The sequence below is a fragment of the Myotis yumanensis genome, unplaced genomic scaffold (genome assembly GCF_028538775.1).
Source record: "Myotis yumanensis isolate MYYU_CA2020_CCGP unplaced genomic scaffold, mMyoYum1.0.hap1 SCAF_2, whole genome shotgun sequence".
Lineage (NCBI taxonomy): Eukaryota > Metazoa > Chordata > Mammalia > Chiroptera > Vespertilionidae > Myotis > Myotis yumanensis.
Genome location: NW_027223753.1, coordinates 12314718 through 12336011, shown reverse-complemented (window position 1 = coordinate 12336011; position 21294 = coordinate 12314718). Strand labels below are relative to the sequence as shown.

At 57.1% G+C, this 21294-nt stretch overlaps 1 protein-coding gene across 9 annotated transcripts in view; it reads left to right on the top strand.

The window, feature by feature from the left end:
* KIF17 (kinesin family member 17) overlaps positions 1-21294 on the top strand; it is a 31523-nt gene that overhangs the window by 5713 nt on the left and 4516 nt on the right. For 4 of the 9 annotated variants that reach the window (XM_070404253.1, XM_070404252.1, XM_070404255.1 and 1 more), the window contains exons 4-13: positions 3408-3597; positions 5553-6005; positions 7106-7215; positions 10014-10161; positions 12897-13444; positions 14738-14818; positions 15198-15296; positions 15820-16010; positions 17903-18134; positions 20836-21090. In XM_070404253.1, the coding sequence (XP_070260354.1) occupies positions 3408-3597; positions 5553-6005; positions 7106-7215; positions 10014-10161; positions 12897-13444; positions 14738-14818; positions 15198-15296; positions 15820-16010; positions 17903-18134; positions 20836-21090 (2307 nt within the window). Of the gene's footprint in view, positions 1-3407; positions 3598-5552; positions 6006-7105; positions 7216-10013; positions 10162-12896; positions 13445-14737; positions 14819-15197; positions 15297-15819; positions 16011-17902; positions 18135-20835; positions 21095-21294 lie in introns of all 9 variants that reach the window. The other 5 variants (XM_070404248.1, XM_070404247.1, XM_070404250.1 and 2 more) reach the window with 3 other exon arrangements.

The following is a 21294-nucleotide window of genomic DNA, read 5'->3' as shown; positions in this document are numbered from 1 at the left end:
TGAGCATCAGCCCTGGGAGGTTGCTATGGAGATTCCCATTTTTTAAGGCGAGGAAACTGGGCTGGGGTCACTCGGGTCCCTGCGTAGGAAGTGGCAGAGTCAGGGTGGGACATTTTCCATGACCCAAACGGCATCAGTCTCCCCAGGCCACGTGCCTCGACAGCCATGGGGGCGAGCAGAGCCCTCCCCACCCTCCGGACCCTGCCTGTCCCCTCGTGGCACAGGACACTGGAGCCACCCATGTGGGGCAGCGTGTTTCTCTGCCCGGCCCCAGAGCCTTCTACTTGCCTCCTGACCCCCCACTTGCCCTGGCTTCATTTCCGGGGCTGTGAGTTCCTCTCCGACGGGCGGCCACTCCATGGCCCCGCGGAAGTCAGGCTGGGGAGCAGCTGTCTGGGTACACTTGCTCGTACCTGTCACGCCCTGGAAACGTCCCATGTATCTGAGCCGGAAACACCCTGAGAGATCTAGTCAGCCTGTCCTGCTACAGAGGAGGAAACCAAGTCCCAAGGAGAGGCAGGGGCTTGGCCCAGGTCACAGCCAACTACTTGTTGTACCTGAACCTGTGGGATGTGCGTGGTCAGGTGCTTTCCCCCCAGTGTTTTGGGGTCAGCAATATAGGAAGCCCCTGGGGCAATAAGAAGCCAGGAATTAGGTTCTAGTGAGGGAGGGACATGTTGATTCATTCGTTCAACAAAACCTTACTGGGTGCCGGGTGCCAGGCCCCACGCCCCGCGCCCTGCGCTGCAGCAGGTCCACACAGGCGTGCACTCCCTCCCTCCCTGCCAGTCCCCGTCCAGACCAGGACCCACCCAGCCCCTCCTTCTCCGCTTCTCCAAACACAGCAATGCGTTGCCCTTTCTGTGCAGGAGCTCCAGCCGCCCACCCGGAGTCTTTTACTGTCTCTTCTATCCTGAGCTCGAGCAGCTGAGTCACACCTCAGCCCCCAGACAGGGAAGTGGGGGAGAAGCAGCACAGGGAGTTGCTCCCACTGCTCAGCCCTGAAAGGCCAGCCCTGGGCTTGGGGCAGCAGGGGGCCCTCCTCCCCTTCATGGTACCCTGGCCCCTAGACCGGCCCTGAGGGGCGAGGGCTGGCAGCTACATGCGCTTGCTCAGCTGGGCCAAGGGCCTCAAGCTGGGGGGGCCGGGCTCCTGGGGGGCCGCCAGGGACAGATGCGCTCCAGGACACTCCCCAGGGTGCTCTGAGCTTTGACTGGAGCCTCACAGAGAAGGCACAGAGGGGTCCTCATGTAACCTCACAACAGCCTTCGGAGGAGGTGCTGCTTGTGCCCTTTATCACAGACGGGAAGCTGAGGCTCGGGTGCCTGGGTAAGAGCAGCCACAGGCACATCAGTAAAGGGCGGAGACTGGATACGAACACAGGTGGTCAGGCTCCACCGCACAGCGCGGGCCCATCATTTTGGTAATTGGGTTATTAGATCAGCGAGGGCCAGCAAGAGATTTTGGGGAGCAGAGCTCTACCTCCTCCTCCCCAAACCATGAACTATCATGGAAACAACCCGGCTCTGGGCGGAGGAGGTCAGCCTGGGGGGGTGAGGGGGGCTCCATCAGGCCCTGTACCCCGTGTCCCAGCAGCGTCAGGACCCTCCCCCGTCGGGGGGTGTTTCCTGGCTCCGGATCAGTGGTCCACATATCCTGCCTGTGCGCCAGGCCCAGCCAGGCCACATCCCAGCTGGTTGTCATGGCGACTGGGCAGCGCTGCAGCTGCGGAGCAGTTACCAGGGAACAGGGCCCAGCTGGTGGCTGTCACTCAGTGCCTCCCCAGCTCTGTGGTGGGCGGGGCAGGAACATCAGGGGAAGGATGGGGGGGGGCCGGGGTCAGGAGGTGGGGGAACAAGCCTTCCTGGGTCTAAACACGGGGTGGGGTGACCCCTCTGGGAGGGGGTGCCTCCCTGCCCCCTTTTCTGCTCTAGAGACAGTGTCCTCACCTCTTCATGACCTGTGCTCACTCAGCCCCGCCAAGTTCCCAGAGAACTTGTTATTAGCTCCATCCTCTTCTTAATCCTCCTAATAGTCAGGCAGGAATAGGATTTATTGTCCTCATTTTACAGAGGAGGGACCGAGGCCAAGAGAGGCAAAGTGACTTCCCCAACTAGAAGTAGGTTTCCATCCCAGGCCTATCTGACTCAATAGGAACTGCCTTCTCCCTGAAACCGCGAGCAGCCTCTCACCTAGACCTACTATGTGCCAGGCAGCCTTCTAAGTTCTTCCAGGGAGCGTGGCAGTGATCAAAACAGGCCGCTCTCCGCTCTCCGGCACACAGGTGGGCGTGAAGGAAGCCGCCAGGTGCTGCCGCGGCCTCCCGCTGGCTTCACGCAGGCTCTGTGTGCGGGGTCCTCCCCTCCTGTCCCACAGCCGCCTCCTAGGCCAAGGTCAGCCCGTGTCATTTCAAGCTTCAGTTACTGCAGGATGCTCCAGCCTCTCTCCAGGCCGCCCCTTTGGGCTCTTCCACTGTCTGTCACCCTTTTGGCGGCCTAATCGCTGTGTGACCTTCAGCAAGCCACTCACCCGCTCTGTGCCTCGCTGTTTCTCCACACTCCGCAGGTTGGGCAAGGCTGCGCTTGCCCCCACCCGAGGGTGCAGCAGATCCCAACGCCCCCTGGGGCCGTGAAGCTGCCCGCAGCAAAGCCTCTGAGCCTTCGGTGGCTCGGACCGGCAGACGGGCGACTTTTGTCCTAGTTCACTCTGCTCTTGTCAGAGCGGTTTTGTTTCTTCTCACACTTGAGAAATATTGCGTTTCACAGCTCTGTGTCAGCAACAAAACAACCTGGCTGCCTGGATTGCCAGCAGGGAGCAGTCGGAGAAATTAATTTACTCACTGCTGTTTCGCGGAGAGCCACTTGAGCTGTGGGCCATCGGGGGTTCTGGCAGCAAGTGGCACTTCGCCGTCAGGATCCAAGGCTGTGGGAACATTCCTGTTGCCTTGGCGCCGTGGCAGAGGGGCCCAGAGCCGCGTGGATGGAGCCCTGGGGTGACTCAGTGCCAGCCCTGGGAGCTAGCGCTCTCAGACTGAAAACCTCCTTCACAACAATAGCACTAGCAGCAGCAGGGAGGACGGCGGCGGGCACTTATGGGACACTTGCTGTGTACCAGGCACCGTGCCAAGCGTTGTATGGGCTTTAGTTTGCTGAATCCTCACCATCTCCCTAGGAGAGAGGTATCTCGTACCCATTTTACAGATGCGGAAACTGAGGCTTAGAGAGGTTAAGGCACTGGCTCAAGGTCCCATAAGTAAGAGGCAGGGGTGGGTTTGAGGCTGGCTCCACCTGCAACAAGCCCTCTGGCTAATAGGGTATTTGAGGTGCTAATCGCGGCTTCAGGAGGACAAAGGGGGTCTGAATGGGTCCCTGGCCCCACCCGCCTCTGACCCGTGCCTCCTGCCACAGCTGAAGGAGCACCCGGAGAAGGGGGTGTACGTGAAGGGGCTCTCCATGCACACGGTGCACAGCGTGGCCCAGTGCGAGCGCATCATGGAGAGGGGCTGGAAGAACCGCTCGGTCGGCTACACCCTGATGAACAAGGACTCCTCGCGCTCCCACTCCATCTTCACCATCAGCATCGAGATCTACGCTGTGGGTATGTGCAGCGGAGGGGCTGGCGGGGGCCGGGGGACCTGAGGCGGGATCCCGCTCCGAGTCCCCAAGACTCTTCACCTCTAGGCCCCCTCCGTCCCCCCCCCCCCTCCCCCACTGGGAAGGATGCTCAAACTGCTGGGGGGAGCACTGGGGCCCCTCCCGTGCGAGGACCCATGCTTGCGGATGAACAGCAGCATCAACAACAGTCACAGTCCCCGCGGCTGCGCATGTCTACCCGCCGCGCTCTGTGTGCATGTCTATGGCCATGGGCGGGGCTGCCGGAAAGTGCGTTCCTCGTGGCCGCTTCCCACCCGTCCTCCGCCTGGCGTGCGCCGTTTCCAGGGCTTCAGTCCACATAATGCCAGCGTGAAGCCTCTGTGCACCAGACATCTGCTCTTAGACCCGTTCGCTCAGATTAGGTTCCTTGGGGTAGACCTGGAGCGGAGGGCACGCACCGGCCTAAGGCTCCGCACATCCCGCAAAGAGCTCTCCGAAAGGGTGGTTCCCAGTTCCTCCTTCCTGCTGAGGCCTCTTCTTCCCCCACTCCCCCTCCTCCTCCTCCCCCTCCCCTCCTCCTCCTCCCCCTCCCCTCCTCCTCCTCCCCCTCCCCTCCTCCTCCTCCCCCTCCCCCTCCTCCTTCTCTTCCTCCTTTTGCTCCTGCTCCTTCTCCTCCTCCTCCCCCTCCTCCTGTAATAGCCCCCAAAATCAAGCCCCTCCCATGTCCAAGCCTCTCCTGAGTACCAGCTAAACCTTTTCTTTCTTTACTTCAGGTCCCTGTGCTTATGGGCAAAACTAGGCCAATTCTGGTTTGAACCAGCAGGAAACTAAGGAGGAAGCCCCTACCCCTGCCCCCCACCCCGTCTCATCTCATGTGGAACCATGTATGGTGTCGTCTAGAGACAAAAAAAGAATTATTAACAGTAGTAAGAGCAACAGCCACCGATTAATGAGCACTTGCAATGTGCCAGGCACAGCCCCGAGCCCTCCCGCAGGTGCCGCTGGTGCAGGCCTCCCTCACAGCACCCCTCAGGGCCTTTGGTTCCCGCTTTACAGAGAGGAAGGCTGAGGCTCAGGGGCAAGTGAAGTTTTCCCCCCAAGTTTCACAGCCACTGAGGGACGGAGTCAAGCTGGAACCCCCACGGGTCTGAGTCCTCAACATCTGTGCTCCGAGCCCCTGCTGCCGACCGGAGGGCAGGCGGGGTCTGTTCCGCTGGCACAACCGCCAGTCGCTGCGGACCTGGGCTTGTCCTCGGAGGCTGTGCTCCGTGCCAGGCCTGTGGGGACCCTGGAAAAATGTGCTGTCTGTTTATTTCACCCCCCAGCAGCCAGCGTAGGGGGAGCTCTGCTCAGTCTCATTTTGTAGAGAGAACTGAGGATCAGAGAGGTGCCTGGCTCTGCCAGGGTCACACAGCAAGTGGGATGGGAACAGGTCCAAGAGCCTCCAGAGCCAATGCTTCTGCCTTAAGAATACAACTCCCTGGTGACCCAGTCTCTCTCTCTCTCTCTCTCTCTCTCTCTCTCTTTCTCTCTCTCTCACACACACACACACACACACACACACACACACACACACCTTTGGCCTCACAGGCATCTGTAGGAGCTGCTGTGATAGCCATAGACGTCTGCTGCTCTCAGAGAATAGTCTACCTCCCAGCCCCTGCTTCCTGGAGTCAGACAGCCCGAGGGGCTGATCCGGGCTGCACCCCTTAGCAGCTGTGGGCCTTGGGCAAGTTAAATGCCCTTTCTGAGCCTCAGTTTCCTCACCTGTAAGAGGGGCACAGTAAGAGCGCCTCCTGCATGGGGCTCCTGTGTGGCTGAAATGAGGCCCTCGGTGGGCGGGGAGCACTCGGTGGGCGGGAGCACTCGGTGGGTGGGGTGCCTGATGGCTAACTGCCCTCATTAATGGGGGGGGTCCCCACCAGAGGCCCTCACCTCTTTGCGGGGGTCTGTCTGCAGACGAGCGGGGCAAGGACCACCTGCGGGCAGGCAAGCTGAACCTGGTGGACCTGGCGGGCAGCGAGCGGCAGTCCAAGACGGGGGCCACCGGGGAGCGGCTCAAGGAGGCCACCAAGATCAACCTGTCGCTGTCCGCGCTGGGCAACGTCATCTCGGCCCTGGTGGACGGGCGCTGCAAGCACATCCCCTACCGCGACTCGAAGCTGACTCGGCTGCTGCAGGACTCCCTGGGCGGCAACACCAAGACGCTGATGGTGGCCTGCCTGTCGCCTGCCGACAACAACTACGACGAGACGCTCAGCACGCTGCGCTACGCCAACCGAGCCAAGAACATCAAGAACAAGCCGCACATCAACGAGGACCCCAAGGACGCCCTGCTGCGCGAGTACCAGGAGGAGATCAAGAAGCTCAAGGCCATCCTGGCCCAGCAGATGGGCCTCAGCAACCTGTCAGGTGGGCTGCTCGGGACCAGGTGGCAGGAAGGGGCAGGGGGCCCAGGAGAAAGGCTCCGGCCCCTGGTCTGCCTGCCTCCAGCTGAGCCGGAGAGACGGAGGCCACGTGCCATGTCCCCTCAGCTTCATGGAACCTGGCTTTGGACCAGTGAGGGGGAGCCCTGGGGAGTGACAGCCGGAGGGGTCTGCTCGCTGATGCCCCAGGAAGAGGCCAGGGTGTCCATCCTGTCCCATCAGCTGGGAGGGGGGCTCTGTCGCCTGCTCGCTGCCCCCTGTCTGCCCACTGTCTCTGAGGCGGCAGCATCATGCTGTGCTGCTTAGCAGTGGGGTGACTCACTTCACCTCCAAACCCCACTCCCACTGGGCACCTTGTGATGGCAGCGCTCGCGCCCAGGCATTGGCTGTCATCTGCTGGTAGAAATCATACCTGGCAGGTCTGCAAGGTTCTTGCAGCTGCAGGACGCCAAGGTTTCTTCTCATCTGAGAAACCTCTGGGGAAGGGAGCACAAAGGAGCCTGAGTCCATCTCTCCATTCATCCAGCTCCCCACCCACCTTCCTCTCCATCCATCCATCCATCCATCCATCCATCCCTCCCTCCCCCATCCATTCTCTCCACCCACCCCTTCTAGCCTACCACCCACACCACCCATTCATTCTCTCTATCCTGTCATCCACCCTTTATCCATCTTTCCACCCACCCACCCACCCACCCACCCATCCATCCAAAGTTCTCTGAGCACGCCCTCCGTGTGGACCTGTGCTGGGCACTGGGGACACAGAGGTGAATCGGACCCAGGCTCTACCTCCTGGGTACCTCTCCTGGGGAGGGGGGCTCCAGCAGACCATCTTGTGGGGTGAGGTGAGTGAGCGTCGTCTGTTCTGTTCGCTGCCACACCCCCAGTGCCTAGAGCAGGCGGTGCTCAAGAAATCTTTCTGAAATGACAGAGTAAATTAGCACTTTACATAGAGACGCGCTTCAAATAAGCTCAATACTCTGAAGACCGTTAGAACGAACATGTGGTTGTCTTTGCGGATTGCTGCTTAGTTCCTGCAAACGGTGTGCACCCCGGTCACAGCCCCTCATTTCTGTCCGCCCCCAGCCCTGCTGTCCAACCAGGTGCTCCCAAACCCTGTCCAGACTGAGGAGAAGCCATGGTCCCCGCCTACGATCCAGCATGACACGGAGGCTGAGAAGCAGCTGATCCGGGAGGTGAGACCCGGAGCAGGTGGGAGAGGGGGTGGGCAGGTGCGGCCGGCAGGCGACCACCTCCAGAACGATGTCCTTTCACCCCCCATCTCCGTGGGGTTGGCACAACAGTCTCCCTTTCGGAGTCACACAGCGGGCAGAGATCCTGGGGCCACGACTTGCCCAAGGTCACACAGCTAAGGAGAGTCGGAGCTGGGATTTGAACTCGGGTTCCAGACTCCAGAGTCCAGTCCATCCCGCATGAGTGGGAGAACAGGAAGGGGTGTGGGGGTGTCTGCAGGAGCCCCGTGTCTCCTCACAGCAGGCATGGGGGGCTGTGGGCTGGAGGAAGCCGAGAAGGCCTTCCTGGTAGTGGGAGTGGCCTGTGCGGAGGTGCGGAGGTCAGATGGAAGGAGTTGTTCCCACAGCAGGTGCCAAGAAGCCTGGGCTGAGAGCAGGGCAGCTGTGGTGGGCGATGGGGAGCCCCCAGGTGCCCATTTGACTGGTGGATAAGTGGGGTGTTAGCCTCCCAGAAAAAGCTGTCACTTGGGTCCTCCCACATGTGGGGTCCTAGGATCTCGGAACGGCAGGGCAGGTAACACCCTGATTTGCAAATACGGAGCTGATCCCTGGGGTTGGGAGCCGGGAGGGGCACGTAACATGGCCGGCCCCCAACTCCAGGCTCTGTTAGCTTCCGGAGGTTCCTGCTAAAGGGCACCTTCTGAGGCCCGAATGTGGTGGGGTTTGGCACTTGGCAGTCTTTTAGGGCCCTGGCTTTTTCTTGGTGGAGAGCCCAATGCCAGCAGGAACAGCTGCAGGGCCCGGGGCCCGGGGCCTGGACGTGTCTGTTGCTGGGCCTTTGCCACTCAACTATGACCTCAGGTGGGACCAGCCCTGAGGCCCTGGGAGCCTGGTCAGGCTGTGGGGGCCCGGGGCCCAGCCTCGGGGGGCAGACCAGGTAAGGCCTGGGGCCTCCGTCCTGTGGACTGGAGGCTGGGGAAATGGACTGAGGGTCCCCAAGAGCTGCCCCTGGCAGGCAGAGGCTGTTACCGTTCAGGGAGAGGCTCAGCTGGACACCGTTCTGGCCCCGTGAAGGTTTGGGAGCCCAGCGGCTCTGTCTGCCTTTTCCCTGCTGGGAGCTCCGGGGGCAGGGTGAGGAGGCTGCCTTTAGGAATGCCCAGCCCAGGCCCACAGAGTGAGAGGTCACACTTTGGGGGCTCAGAGTGGGTCTGGAACCACAGCAACAGGTGGCCATTGGTCACAAAACAGTGGGGGTGGGAAGGGTTGGTCAGGGGGTGGGATGGAAGCTTCCTTCCCAAGGAAGACCCATTGGGTGGGAAGGCACCGCCCCCTAGTGGTCATCAGGGAGAAGAGACGCTGTGCAGGCTCCAGGGTCCATCGACCTGGGGAATGGGGGTGCCTGCCTCCGCCCCAGGGGGCAGCCCAGTGGAGGCTGCCCCAGAGGCCGCCACCACCAAGTCTGTTTCCTGACCCTAGAGTTTCTTCTGTGAGCCACACTGGGAGGAAGCGTCGAGAGGGTCTGTCCTCTCGCCCTCCCATTCCAGAACCAGTCAGGGCGCCCGGGATTAGGGAGGTGGCCCCTGCGTGCTGTGGGGAGGGTGCCGGGCCAGGGAATGACTCAGCCGTGAGCTGGAGGTGTGACTGTGGGCTTCAGTCTCCTAGGCTTATGGGGCAGGATTTGAGCTAGAAGATTCCTAGGGTCCATGCAGCTTTTCCAGTCTGCAGGTCCAGTTCTCACGGGCTCTGTGACCTTGGGCAGGTTGCTGAAGCTCTCGAGCCTGTTTCTATCTCTAGAATGGGTACAGTGGCAGCTTTCCTGTTGCAGGGGTCTCATTGCCAGGGTTTGCACTTGGCCCCCATTGAATCAGGGCTTTCTGAGCACCTTCTGGGCACGGGCACTGTAGCTGGAGGCGCACATGGCATCCAAGAAGAGTTTTATTGCTTTTAAAATTGGAAGGAAGAGAGCAGGTTTTGTAAACGGCTGGGAATGGTCTCGAACGGAGGGAGATGGGGATTGAAAGAGTGAAGTCCCCGGTGGGGCGGCTCAGTGTCAGGTGGCTCGTCCACTGTCACAAGAGAGGACGCAGAGCTTTGGGGCGGGCGGACCTGCAGGTGGGTGGAAGGTGCGGGGCTGGGAAGGTGAGGAAGTTCATGGCCAGAGGCTTCAGAGTTCTCTGTGAAGTGTGAGACAGGAGGGGGCGGGTACGGAGGGCTAGAGGGAGGGGAGTGGGAGGACTGGGTTGAGGACCCTTTGGTTAAAACCTATCTGTTGATGCGAAGAGGTGTTCCTGATGTATTGCCGTGTGGGAAAAATAGACGACAAACACACACATGCATTATCCACCCGTTCAACATGCACAGGGAAAAGTTCTAGTAGGGTCTTCACCAGCCATTCCAGTGTTGGGTGGGTAATTTTATTTTATTTTATTTATTTATTTTTAAATATATTTTATTGATTTTTTACAGAGAGAAAGGGAGAGGGATAGAGAGTTAGAAACATCGATGAGAGAGAAACTTGGATCAGCTGCCTCCTGCACACCCCCTACTGGGGATGTGTACGCAACCAGAGTACATGCCCTTGACGGGAACCGAACCTGGGACCCTTCAGTCCGCAGGCCGACGCTCTATCCACTGAGCCAAACCCGTTAGGGTAATTTTAATTCAGTTCTTTTGGCTTATTTGTATTTTCTGGATCACTGGGGGTGGGGGGTGGGGGGTGGGCATACTGAAAGCTGTGTTTTGAAATGGTGATAAAGCGCTTGCCCTCCTGTGCTCCTCTCACCACCCCCCTCACCCCCCAGGAGTACGAGGAGCGCCTGGCCCAGCTGCGGGCCGACTATAAGGTGGAGCAGGAGTCCAGGGCCCGGCTGGAGGAGGACATCACCGCCATGCGCAACTCGTACGACGTGAAGCTGTCCACGCTGGAGGAGAGCCTGCGCAAGGAGACAGGTGCGCGCCTGCCCCGGCTCTGGGGGGAGACCGGCCTGCTTGCCGCCTCATTTTACCCCCTGGCGTCTATAGAGCACTTGGTACGCACCAGGGTTCGTTCTGTGTAGTGTACTCCTCACAGCAGCCAGCGAGGTAGGTGCCACAATGACTCTCATTTTGTAAATGAGGCAACTGAGGCACAGAGAGGGTAAGTCACACAGCAGGTAGAGTGGGGACAGGATTCGAACCCAGGCCGTCTGGCCCCAGAGCCAGTGTTCTCACCCACAGCACTGCTTGCGTGGTGCCTTGGCCACAGGCTGGGGCCCTCGCCCAAGGCCAACTGAGAGTTGTAACGTATCCCCCATGTGTCATGGGTAAGTCCTCTTCTAGAGTTTCTGCATTTCTTACTGTCTCTCATTTTTGAGTCCATCTGTTACCAAAGCAACCATATCCCATAATAATCTATATATATAAAAGCCTAAGTGACAGTTACAACCGAACGAACGGTCAGTCGGTTGCTGTGACACGCAATGACCACCAGGAGGCAGATGCTCAATGCAGGAGCTGCCCCATGGTGGTCAGTGCGCTCCCACAGCCAACCTCCAATTGGCCTGATCTGGACTGGGCAAGAGAGGCCCTGATCAGCCCGATCGCCTGCTAGGCCAAGGGACCCCACCCGTGCACAAATTTGTGCACTGGGCCTCTAGTATCCCATGATAAGCATTCAATCATTAGAAAGAACTTGAACCTTTCTGGAAGTTTTTGTGTGTGTGTGTGTATATATATATATATATATATTGGTAGCCCTGTGCACGAATCTGTGTGCCAGTAGCTTGCCAGTAGCTCGCTGCCGCCGCCCTCCAGTAGCTCTCCGCCCACTGCCCCACCCTCCTGTAGCTACCCCCACCCCCCCATAGCTTGCTGCCCTGCCTGCTCCTGTAGCTCTCCGCCCGCTTGTAGCTCACTGCCCCATCCTCCTGCTGATCCGTGATCCGGTCGTTATGCTGTCAGTTGTTACGCTTCACGGTGTAATAACAATTTACATATTACATCTTTATTATATAGGATGCACACACACCAGAGGCCTGGTGCACGAAATTCGTGCACTGGGGGGCGGGGGGGGAGGGGTCTCACAGTCCAGGAGCCCTTGTGGGATGTCCAACTGCTGGCTTAGGCTAAGCTGGCAGTCAGGCATCCTTAGCGCTGCTGTGGAGGAGATAGAGGCTCCCGCCACCACGACTGTGCTCTCCAGCCATGAGCCTGGCTTCTGGCTGAGCGGTGCTCCCCCTCTGGGAGCGCACTGACCACCAGGGGGCAGCTCCTGCTTTGAGTGTCTGCCCCCTGGTGGTCACTGCGTGTCATAGCAACCGGTCATTCTGCTGTTCGGTCTATTGCATATTAGCCTTTTATTATATAGGAGATATATATATATATATATATATATATATATGTATATATTATATATATATATTATTATTGATTTCAGAGAGGAAGGGAGAGGGAGAGAGAGAGAGAAAAACATCAATGATGAGAGAGAATCATTGATCGGCTGCCTCTTGCACATCCCCCACACTGGGGATCAAGCCTGCAACCCAGGCATGTGCCCTGACCAGGAATTGAACCGGTGACCTTTTGATTCCTGGGTCAATGCTCAACCGCTGAGCCACACCCAGGTGGGCGTTTTTGTCTTCTTTTTGACATTCTATTAAATATATTTTATTGATTTTTCACAGAGAGGAAGGGAGAGAGATAGAGTTAGAAACATCGATGAGAGAGAAACATCGATCAGCTGCCTCTTGCACATCCCCCACCGGGGATGTGCCCGCAACCCAGGTACATGCCCTTGACTGGAATCGAACCCGGGACCTCTCAGTCCGCAGGCTGACGCTCTATCCACTGAGCCAAACCGGTTTCGGCTTTTTGACATTCTAGAATGTTCCACTTCATGACTACCATCCAAACACCCGTGGTGCCAAGCAGCCCAGGCTTCCTAGTACTCACCCAAACATTGTAAAATCCATCTTGTAATGATGACGATATTGGACACATCATCGGTACTGTTTATTGGGCATGCTGTGTGCCAGGCCCTGGGCAGGTGCTCAGGGAGGAGGGACTCACTGAGTCCTCACGTTGCAAGTGTGCAAACTGAGGTTTGGAGTCCGTCTGGCAGGAGGATGCCACTCTCTGTGCACACCCAGAGGAAGGGGGAGGCAGGTTCCAGCATTTTATGCCCCTCAGAGAGCTCCCTCCTGTTCAGTTTAAATGCTCTTCTCTGAGTGACTTTATTCGGTCTAACATTTATCCACGGTGTTCATTTAACTCCCACGGGTCTAGCATGTCCATCCTGTGGACAAGAGCCTTGAGCTGGGCACTTCAGAGGGGACCCCTTGGGGATTTGGGGGTGAAATCTGCTGTTCATCAGCTCTCACCTGGGGAGGCAGTAAGACCCACAGGCTTGCTTGTTAAAAGCAGTCCCAAGGCAGGTGGTAAGAGCCCAGCACTTAACAGCCTAGGAGGTCAGAGAATGGAGAAACCATGGGCTGGTCAGGGAAGGCTTCCCGGAAGAGGTGGAAGGAGACAGGGTTTGAGTTCTGCTGGTGGGGGAGAGGGCTGGGGCAGAGATGCTGGGGCAGAGAGAGGGCCTGGGGGCTCTGACTCTTCAGGTGGTCTCTTGGAGATGGTGGGGTTGGACCAGCTTCCAGGGAAGGCCTCCTCATTCCAACCTTAAGGCGCTAAGGGAAGGTCTCCATCTGCAGAGACCGTCCTGAAGGCAGAAGTCCTCTTCAGCACTGAAGTCATGTCCAAGGCCGAGTTTGCCAGCGTGTCTGAGTGCACACCTGCCTTCCAGTACGAGATGCCAGTGAAGCCTGAGACGCATTCCATCAGCGACCCTCCACCCAGCGAGGGCGTCTGCACGGCTGGGCTCCCTTCCCAGTGTGAGGACCTGCCCAGGGCAGGGACCTCCAAGTCCGACAGTTCCTTGGGGTCTGATGAGTCGTCCACACTGGAAGGAACCTCCACGCCCGAGGCCTTCCCTGGGCTCCAGGAGCCCCCCACCCTGGAGCTCCCCTCTGTGCCCGGGGTGGAGGCGAAGAGCAAGGACTTCCTGGAGGAGCTCAGCCCGGAGGCCCTGCTGGGGGAGGAGCCCTTCCTCCAGGAAGAGGAGCCCCAGCTGGTGCCCCTGGAGCTGCTCCCCAGCCTGCACGACCCCTTTGCCGACGTGGAAGCCAAGCTGGCCAGGCTTTCGTCCACCATGGCCCTGGCAGACGCGCCCCAGACGGACATACCCAAGGTCCCCATGCAGGTAGCGGATGCCATGCAGGACGCCGGGCGGGGAATTCAGCAGACAGAGCTCAGCCGGGAGGCGGGGGTCACTGGGCGCACAGGGATGGACAGCTCCAGCTGCGGCTCTAGCCCCGACCCCACCATCTTGGTGGTGGCTCTGGCCTGTGACTGGCTCAGGGCCTGTTCAGGGGTCTGGGAAGGACAAGCTTTGTGTCACGCTCTGTAAATCGGTAGGAAAGTTGGGGTCAAGATACAAGGCTATGCCAGGAGGACACCTGCTCTGCTGATGAAGGGACACCAGCACGGGAGTTTGCCGAGTTGCCATGATTACACTGAGCTTCCAGGCCTGAGAGAGCGGGGGGAGGCCTTGGTCCACCCTCATGCTCTCGCGGGGTCAGAGCAGCAGGCTGGGCTGGGTCTGCGGGGCTCCAGCTACCATTCAGGGACCCCCCGGGGATCTGGCCACGCTGCTCCTCCTCCATCCTGCTGCTTCGTCAGTCCTCTCACTTTCCAACCCTCTTTTTTTAATGTTGAAACTAATGGCCCGGTGCACGAAATTCATGCACATTAAAGGGGAATTAATTAGAGGAAATATTGCTGTTTGCCCTTTCTCTATAATAGTTTTTAAAATATTTTTATTGACTTCAGAGAGAAGGGAGAGGGAGAGAGACATAGAAACATCAATGATGAGAGGGAATCATTAACTGGCTGCCTCCTGCATGCCTCCTACTGGGGATCAAGTCGGCAACCTGGACATATGCCCTTGACCAGAATTGAACCCGGGACCCTTTAGTATGCAGGCTGATACTCTATCCACTGAACCAAACCAGCCAGGGTGAAATGTTTTCCTTTTTGTTTGTTTCTTTCCTTTCCTTGCCTCTTCTTTCCGTGGGTGTATGGGTGTGTGTGTGTGTGTGTGTGTGTGTGTGTGTAGAGCACAGGCCTTTGAGTCAGACAGAAGTGGGTCCAGGTCCTGGGTGTGCCACTCACTTAGTTGTGTGACCTTGGGCAGTTGCTATCTGGGCCTCAGTTTCTTCATCTGTAAAATGGGGCTGATGGGTGCTTCCTGTGAGGCAGGGCAGGTAACGCTCCTGGAACACAGCAGGTGCTCAGAGCACGCCCTGTCTCCGCTCTCCTCTCTTCCCTGTTCTCTCCCTTCATCTCATCGCTCTTGTTCCTGCCCCTTCTCTCCTCAGTGACAGGCAGGAGGAGGTGTTGGGGGTGGGGAGCTGCAAGGGAGGCCAGGGTGGGGCAGCAGAGGCTGACTCTGGCCCCACCGTCCCTCCTTCTCCCCGACCCGCCCTCCTGCAAGCACCCCTCCCTGACAGATGTCCCTGAGCTCAGTGACTTCGGGGCTGAAGCTGAGGCAGAGGGCGGCCTCCTGCCCGAGACAGTGAGTACCCTGGGCCAGCTGGCTGTGCATTGGGAGGACTTCCAGGGGCCCGGTCCTTCCTGTGACACTCCACTTGTCCCCTCCCTCTCCAGCCTCAATTTTTTCATTCATAAAACAGGGACAACCACCCCAGCCCACCAGATGGCCCATTGCAAAGCCATACACAGCTGGAGGCGCTGTCAGGCCTCTTACTAACCGTTAATAAGAGGCTGCTGTTCAGCAGGGATTTTCCAGCTTTCCTCTGCCTGGAACCCTTGTCTAGGGCAGAGAGGCCCAGTGTGCATGGGGGCGGGCGCTGGGGTGCTGCCAGGGACCCCGCCGAGGGCCAGGGGGGCATTTTGAACACTGCTGCTCTCAGACCCGCCCTTTTCTGCTTAAGAAAGCGCAGCAGGCCCCAGGGAACGAGAGGAAGGCTTTAAATCTACTCACATTTTTGGAGAGAGGAAGCTACCTGCCAACCTCTGGACCTGAGCACTGGGTAGGAGCTGGCAGATGGGGAGCCCAGGGGAGCCCTCCTGTAAGGTGACACTGAGAGGGACCCAAGGAGGGACAGGGTGCCAGGGGAGAGCAAAGGCCAAAGTCCTGGGGCTGAAAAGGTCTTGACTTTCTCAGCAACAGAAGGTGAGGCTGGAGAGATAGCAGGGTGGACGGGGTGGCAGGGGGAGGCAGGAGTGGGCACGGAGCGCCCGGCAGGCTACGGAAGAAACTGGATTTACTGCAGAGGCAGCGGGGACCCCTGAAGGGCTGTAACCAGGAAAGGGCTGTGTCAATTTGTGCCCACAGAACCCGCCCTGCTGCCTCGGGAAGCCTGGAGGCGGGCGGGAGAGGGAGGGAGCGGGCGCTGGGGCAAGGGCAGCAGAGGGCCTCGGTAGCTGCATTTCTGTGTAACCGGTGTCCCTACGCCATGTGAGGGCCACGATGCCCCGGGTGGGACGGAGGCCACCGTGAGCTGCTGTCGGGGGCTGCCTCCCTCCCTCCACTGAGGTTTCTCTGTTTCTCAGGAGGCTGACCTGGGCCAGGAAGGGGACAAAGACAAGGTGTTGGCAGCAGAGCCTGTCGGGGGGCCCGAGGCCGAGGAAGTCCAGCCCCTGCTGGCCATGACGAGTTCGAGAAGGGACAGCGTGGGCGTGGAAGTGGCAGTGCTCACCGACGACCTGATGCCCATGGTGGACCAGCAGCAGGTGCTCGCCCGGTAAGGGCTGCAGCGTGGGGCTGGCGGGACCCCTCACGGGGCGGGAAGGAGCTATGCCTGGGTGTGGGGGTGCCCATAGATTCTTCCCGACCCCCCACTGAGGCTGCACAGCCCCCCTCTGGCCCTGGAGCACGCCCCGACCTGCTGTGAGGGCGCGGCCTGCTCTGCTGCTGACCATCAGCTCTGGGAGGCGGCGGTGGTTACGAGCCCGTGTCCCTGTGGAACAAGGCAAAGTCTGAAACACTTAGTGGCGCTTTACTGGGCAGCGAGGAGTCCACATGAGCCTTGCCTCGTGGTCACTTAAACCTGTTCTTTAAAATATATTTCTTTATTGATTTCAGAGAGGAAGGGAGAAGGAGAGAGATAGAAACATCAATGATGAGAGATTCATTGATTGGCTGCCTCCTGCACACCCCACACTGGGGATGGAGCCCGGAACCCAGGCATGTGCCCTTGGCCGGAATCGAACCCGGGACCCTTCAGTCCGCAGGCTGGTGCTCTATCCACTGAGCCAAGCCGGCTAGGGCTTAAACCTGTTCTTTAAAGAGCAGAACGCTAGCCCTGGCTGGTCTGGCTCAGTGGATAGAGCGTCGGCCTGAGGACTGAAGGGTCCTGGGTTTGATTCCAGTCAAGGGCACATGCCCTGGTTGTGGGCTCCATCCCCAGTAGGGGGCGTGCAGGAGGCAGCCGATCAATGATTCTCCCTTATCATTGATGTTTCTATCTCTCTCCCTTTCCCTTCCTCTCCGAAATCAATAAAATATATTAAAAAAATAAATAAAGGGCAGAACTCTATAAACAAATTTGAACATTTGGGATGTAAATATTTTAAACATGTATTATACATGTCTCCGCCCAATTAAACATTGTGTGCTGGATGTATTTCTTTTGCATTTAAAAAACTGAGGTGTGATGGACACATATGGAAGTTTTAGGCATGCCACGTACTGATTCCATATCTGTGTACATTGCGAGAAGACTGCCACTGTGAGTCTAGGTAACACCCGGCATTCCACACAGTCACCACAATGTCTTACTTGTGATGAGGACTCGTACAATTTATTTTCTTTATAAAAAAAATATATTTTATTGATTTTTTACAGAGAGGAAGGGAGAGGGATAGAGAGTTTAAAACATCGATGAGAGAGAAACATCAATCAGCTGCCTCTTGCACACCCCCTACTGGGAATGTGCCCGCAACCAAGGTCCATGCCCTTGACCGGAATTGAACCTGGGACCCTTCAGTCCGCAGGCCAACGCTCTATCCACTGAGCCAAACGTTAGGGCATATTTTCTTAACTTTCAAATACGCAATACAATGTTTTTAAGTCTAGTCTCTATGCTGTACGTCACATCCCCAGGATTTGTTTTATAACTGGAGGCTGGTGCCTTTTGACCGCCTTCACCATTTGGCCAGCCCCACACCCCAGCCCTCCAGCCCTGATCTGCTCTGTGTCCAGGAGCTTGGCTGGCTGGTTCTGCTTCTGAGAGTCTACGTGTCAGTGGAGCAGACGGATTGGTCTTTCTCTGACTGACGGACTGCACTCAGCATGTGCCCGCGGGGCTGGGTGTGGGGATGCCCCCGGCAGGCAGTGCCCATCACCAGGCTGCTGGGAGCACAGCGGAGCCTGCTCTGCTGCTGCCCTCAGCTCTGGGAGGCGGGTGGCGGGTGGGTGAGATTCTCACCCTTCCTGTTGGGCACAGCCACAGCCGCGGTCGAGTTAGGTAGGTCCGGTAGGAACCTTGGTTCTGGCCCTGACCCTGTGGCCTCGCCTCTCGGGGCCTCAGTGGAGGCTGTGGGAAGCGGGTTGTGGGAGGGTCCGTGGGTCGCTCTGGACGGCGAGCGCTCAGTGACCAGGCACCGTCCCGCGTGCTTCCTCTCCCGCGGGCAGTCTGCAGCTGCTGGAGCAGCAGGTGGTCGGCGGCGAGCAGGCCAAGAACAAGGACCTGAAGGAGAAGCACAAGCGCCGGAAACGCTACGCAGACGAGCGCAGGAAGCAGCTGGTGGCCGCCCTGCAGAAATCGGACGAGGACAGCGGGGACTGGGTGCTGCTCAACGTCTACGACTCCATCCAGGAGGAAGTGAGGGCCAAGAGCAAGCTGCTGGAGAAGATGCAGAGGAAGGTGAGGCCCCGCGGAGGCCCTCGGCCCCGCCCCGCCCCGCCCCACGGCGCTAGGCAGGCATCCATTCACCCTTCACAGGGCATCTGTTAGTGGAAGCAGCCACAGGGTCAGGTGTGTGTCTGCTGTCCTGGGGCTTAATTAAAAATAATAATAATAATTATATATATATATATATATATATATACCTACACACACACACACACACACATACATACATACATATAGTGGGGCCTTAACTTACAAGTGTCCCGACTAACGAGTTTTTTGAGATACCAGCTGTCTCTCGGCTGATTTTTTGCTTTGAGTTGACAGTAATTTGAATTAATGAGCTCCTTAACGAGCTCGGTCTCAGAACGAATTAAACTCGTAAGTCAAGGCCCCTCTGTACATACATACATAAAACGATTATATTTAATACACAGTTTGATACAACCAAAAAATATATTTTTATTGATTTCAGAGAGGAAGGGAGAGGGAGAGAGAGAGAGAAACATCAACGATGAGAGAATCATCAGTCGGCTGCCTCCTGCACACCCCACACTGGGGATCGAGCCCACAACCTGGGGATGTGCCCTTGACCAGGAATCGAACCATGACCACCTGGTTCATAGGTTGACGCTCAACCACTGAGCCAGCCGGCTGGGCTGAGGCTCACTTTCCAGTGGGAGAGAGTGTGTGTGTGTGTGTGTGTGTGTGTAAGAAACAACAACAGAGAAACAAGCAACAGAGTCTGGGGTGATGACACTGCAGACACCGGGACGGGAGGCGGCTTTATTTTCCCACTTTCACTGAAGTGCAGATGTCCACGTCACAAACGCACAACTTAATCCACTGCCACAGGCCGAGTGCACCAGGACACCGGCCCCCATTAGTGGACGTGAGCATTCACCCCAGGAGCTCCTGGGGCCACCTTCATGGGGACAGGAAGTTGTGAGGGAGGCGTGGCTTCTAAGCTGGGGCCTGGAAGCTAAGAGGCAGCACCTGAAGGCAGAGGGTTCTGGGCCCAGAGGGGTCGGTGCTGGGAACAGGGAGTGGATCCAGGAACGAAGGAGGCAGCGTGGCCGTGGCTGAGCGTAGGGAGCGAGGCTGGGGCAGAGAATGAGACCCCGCCTCTGTGCCTGTCTCTTCCTCCTCCTCGGATGGCGTGTCCTCTGCGTGGTCCGGGCCTCCTGGTGTCCCCTGGGCCACCTGCGGGTCCTCCCCTCCTCGCCCACCAACACTGGCAACCAAGGGTCTTGCCAAAGCAGGAAGGTGGTGATTTTTTCCTCTTTAAACCGCTTTCATTTTATATTTTCTTGGCTATTTTCATGCCTTTTCTTATTACCTCTTCTTATGCTCTTCAGTCAAATTCATTCTTCCTTGGATATCTCATAACTTGGTTTACATATCTAAGTGTTTTGTATTTATTTATTTATTTATTTATTTATTTATTAAAAATATATTTTATTGATTTTTTACAGAGAGGAAGGGAGAGGGATAGAGAGTCAGGAACATCGATGAGAGAGAAACATCGATCAGCTGCCTCCTGCACACTCCCCACTGGGGATGTGCCCACAACCAAGGTACATGCCCTTGACCGGAATCGAACCTGGGACCCCCGAGTCCGCAGGCCGACGCTCTGTCCACTGAGCGTCTGTGTACCCCATGAGTATGGGGTCCCTTTTGGGGTGATGAATTGTACACTTGAATTACAGTTAGGGCTAAGTGTTTTTTAAATCCTCACCTGAGGATATGTTTATTGATTTTTATTTATTTTTTTTTTTTTGAGATAGGAAGGGGGAGAGGGGGGGAGGGAGGGAAGGAGGGAGAGAGAGAGAGAGAAAAAAAAACATCGATTGGTTGACTCCTGTATGTGCCCTAACTGGGGATCAAGCCCGCGACCTTTTTGGTATATGGGATAAGACTCCAACCAACTAAGCCACCCAGCCAGGGCTACCTACCTCAATTTAAAACAAAAACCACACAAATTCTTCCTGGGTTTGGTGAATGTCCCATCTCACACTGTCTTCATTTTTGTCCATTTCCATGTTAAGTTTTGGACTTCTGACTTGAAGTCTTCATGTCTGTGACTACCTGTTGAAGGGATTTTTATTCACATTGGGGTGCTGTGTTACGTGTTTAATGTCTGGCTCCATGCCCTTGTGCTGCGGGGGGATTTTCTCCTGAAATGCACTGATCTACGTTTCTGTTCCTTGTAGTAGCTCTCCTGTTTATTTCATAGCGACACAGCAGTTACACTCAAGAGAAATGAAAATATGTCCACACAAAGACTTGTACACGAATGTTCAGAGCAGCATCATTCATTATAGGCCAAAGTGAAAACAAGCATAAATGTAAGGAATGTGGCATATTCCCAACGGGATAGTATTCCGCAGTAAAAGGAAGTACTGATACATGATACAACATGTTGAACTTGAAAACACTGTGATACGTGAGAGAAGCCAGACACAAAAGACGACATAGTGTATGCTTCCATGATTTCATTCATAAGAAATGTCCAGAATAAGCAAATTTACAGACAGGAAGTAGATTGGTGGTTGCTTAGGGCTGGGGGTTGGGAGAAGTGGGGAATGACTCATGAGTATGGGGTCCCTTTTGGGGTGATGAAATGCTCTCACACTGATTGGGACAATGCCCGCACAAATCTGAATATACTAAAAGCCACTGAATGAACTGTACACTTGAAATGCTTCATTTCCAGCTTCGGGCGGCAGAGGTGGAGATCAAAGACTTGCAGTCGGAGTTTGAGCTCGAGAAGATCGATTACTTGGCCACCATCCGCCGGCAGGAACGCGACTTCCTGCTCTTCCAGCAGCTGCTGGAGCAGGTGCAGCCGCTGATTCGCCGGGACTGTAACTACAGCAACCTGGACCGGGTCCGGCGCGAGTCCTGCTGGGACGAGGACAACGGCTTCTGGAGGATCCCGGAGCCCGTGGTCATCAAAACCAGCCTCCCAGTAGGTCAGGAGCCGGGCTGCCCCTCGGCCCTCCCTCCCCGCCTCCACACTTCGCTTCCCTGCAGACTGACGGGAAGCCATGGGCCTCGTCCTGCTGGCTGTGGGTGAAACAGACATGTGACCCCGAGATTCCAAAACATGGGGGGCCCTAGAGAACGGTGTGTTCTGAGTCAGTTGGAATTCTGGCTCCATCACTCCCTGTGT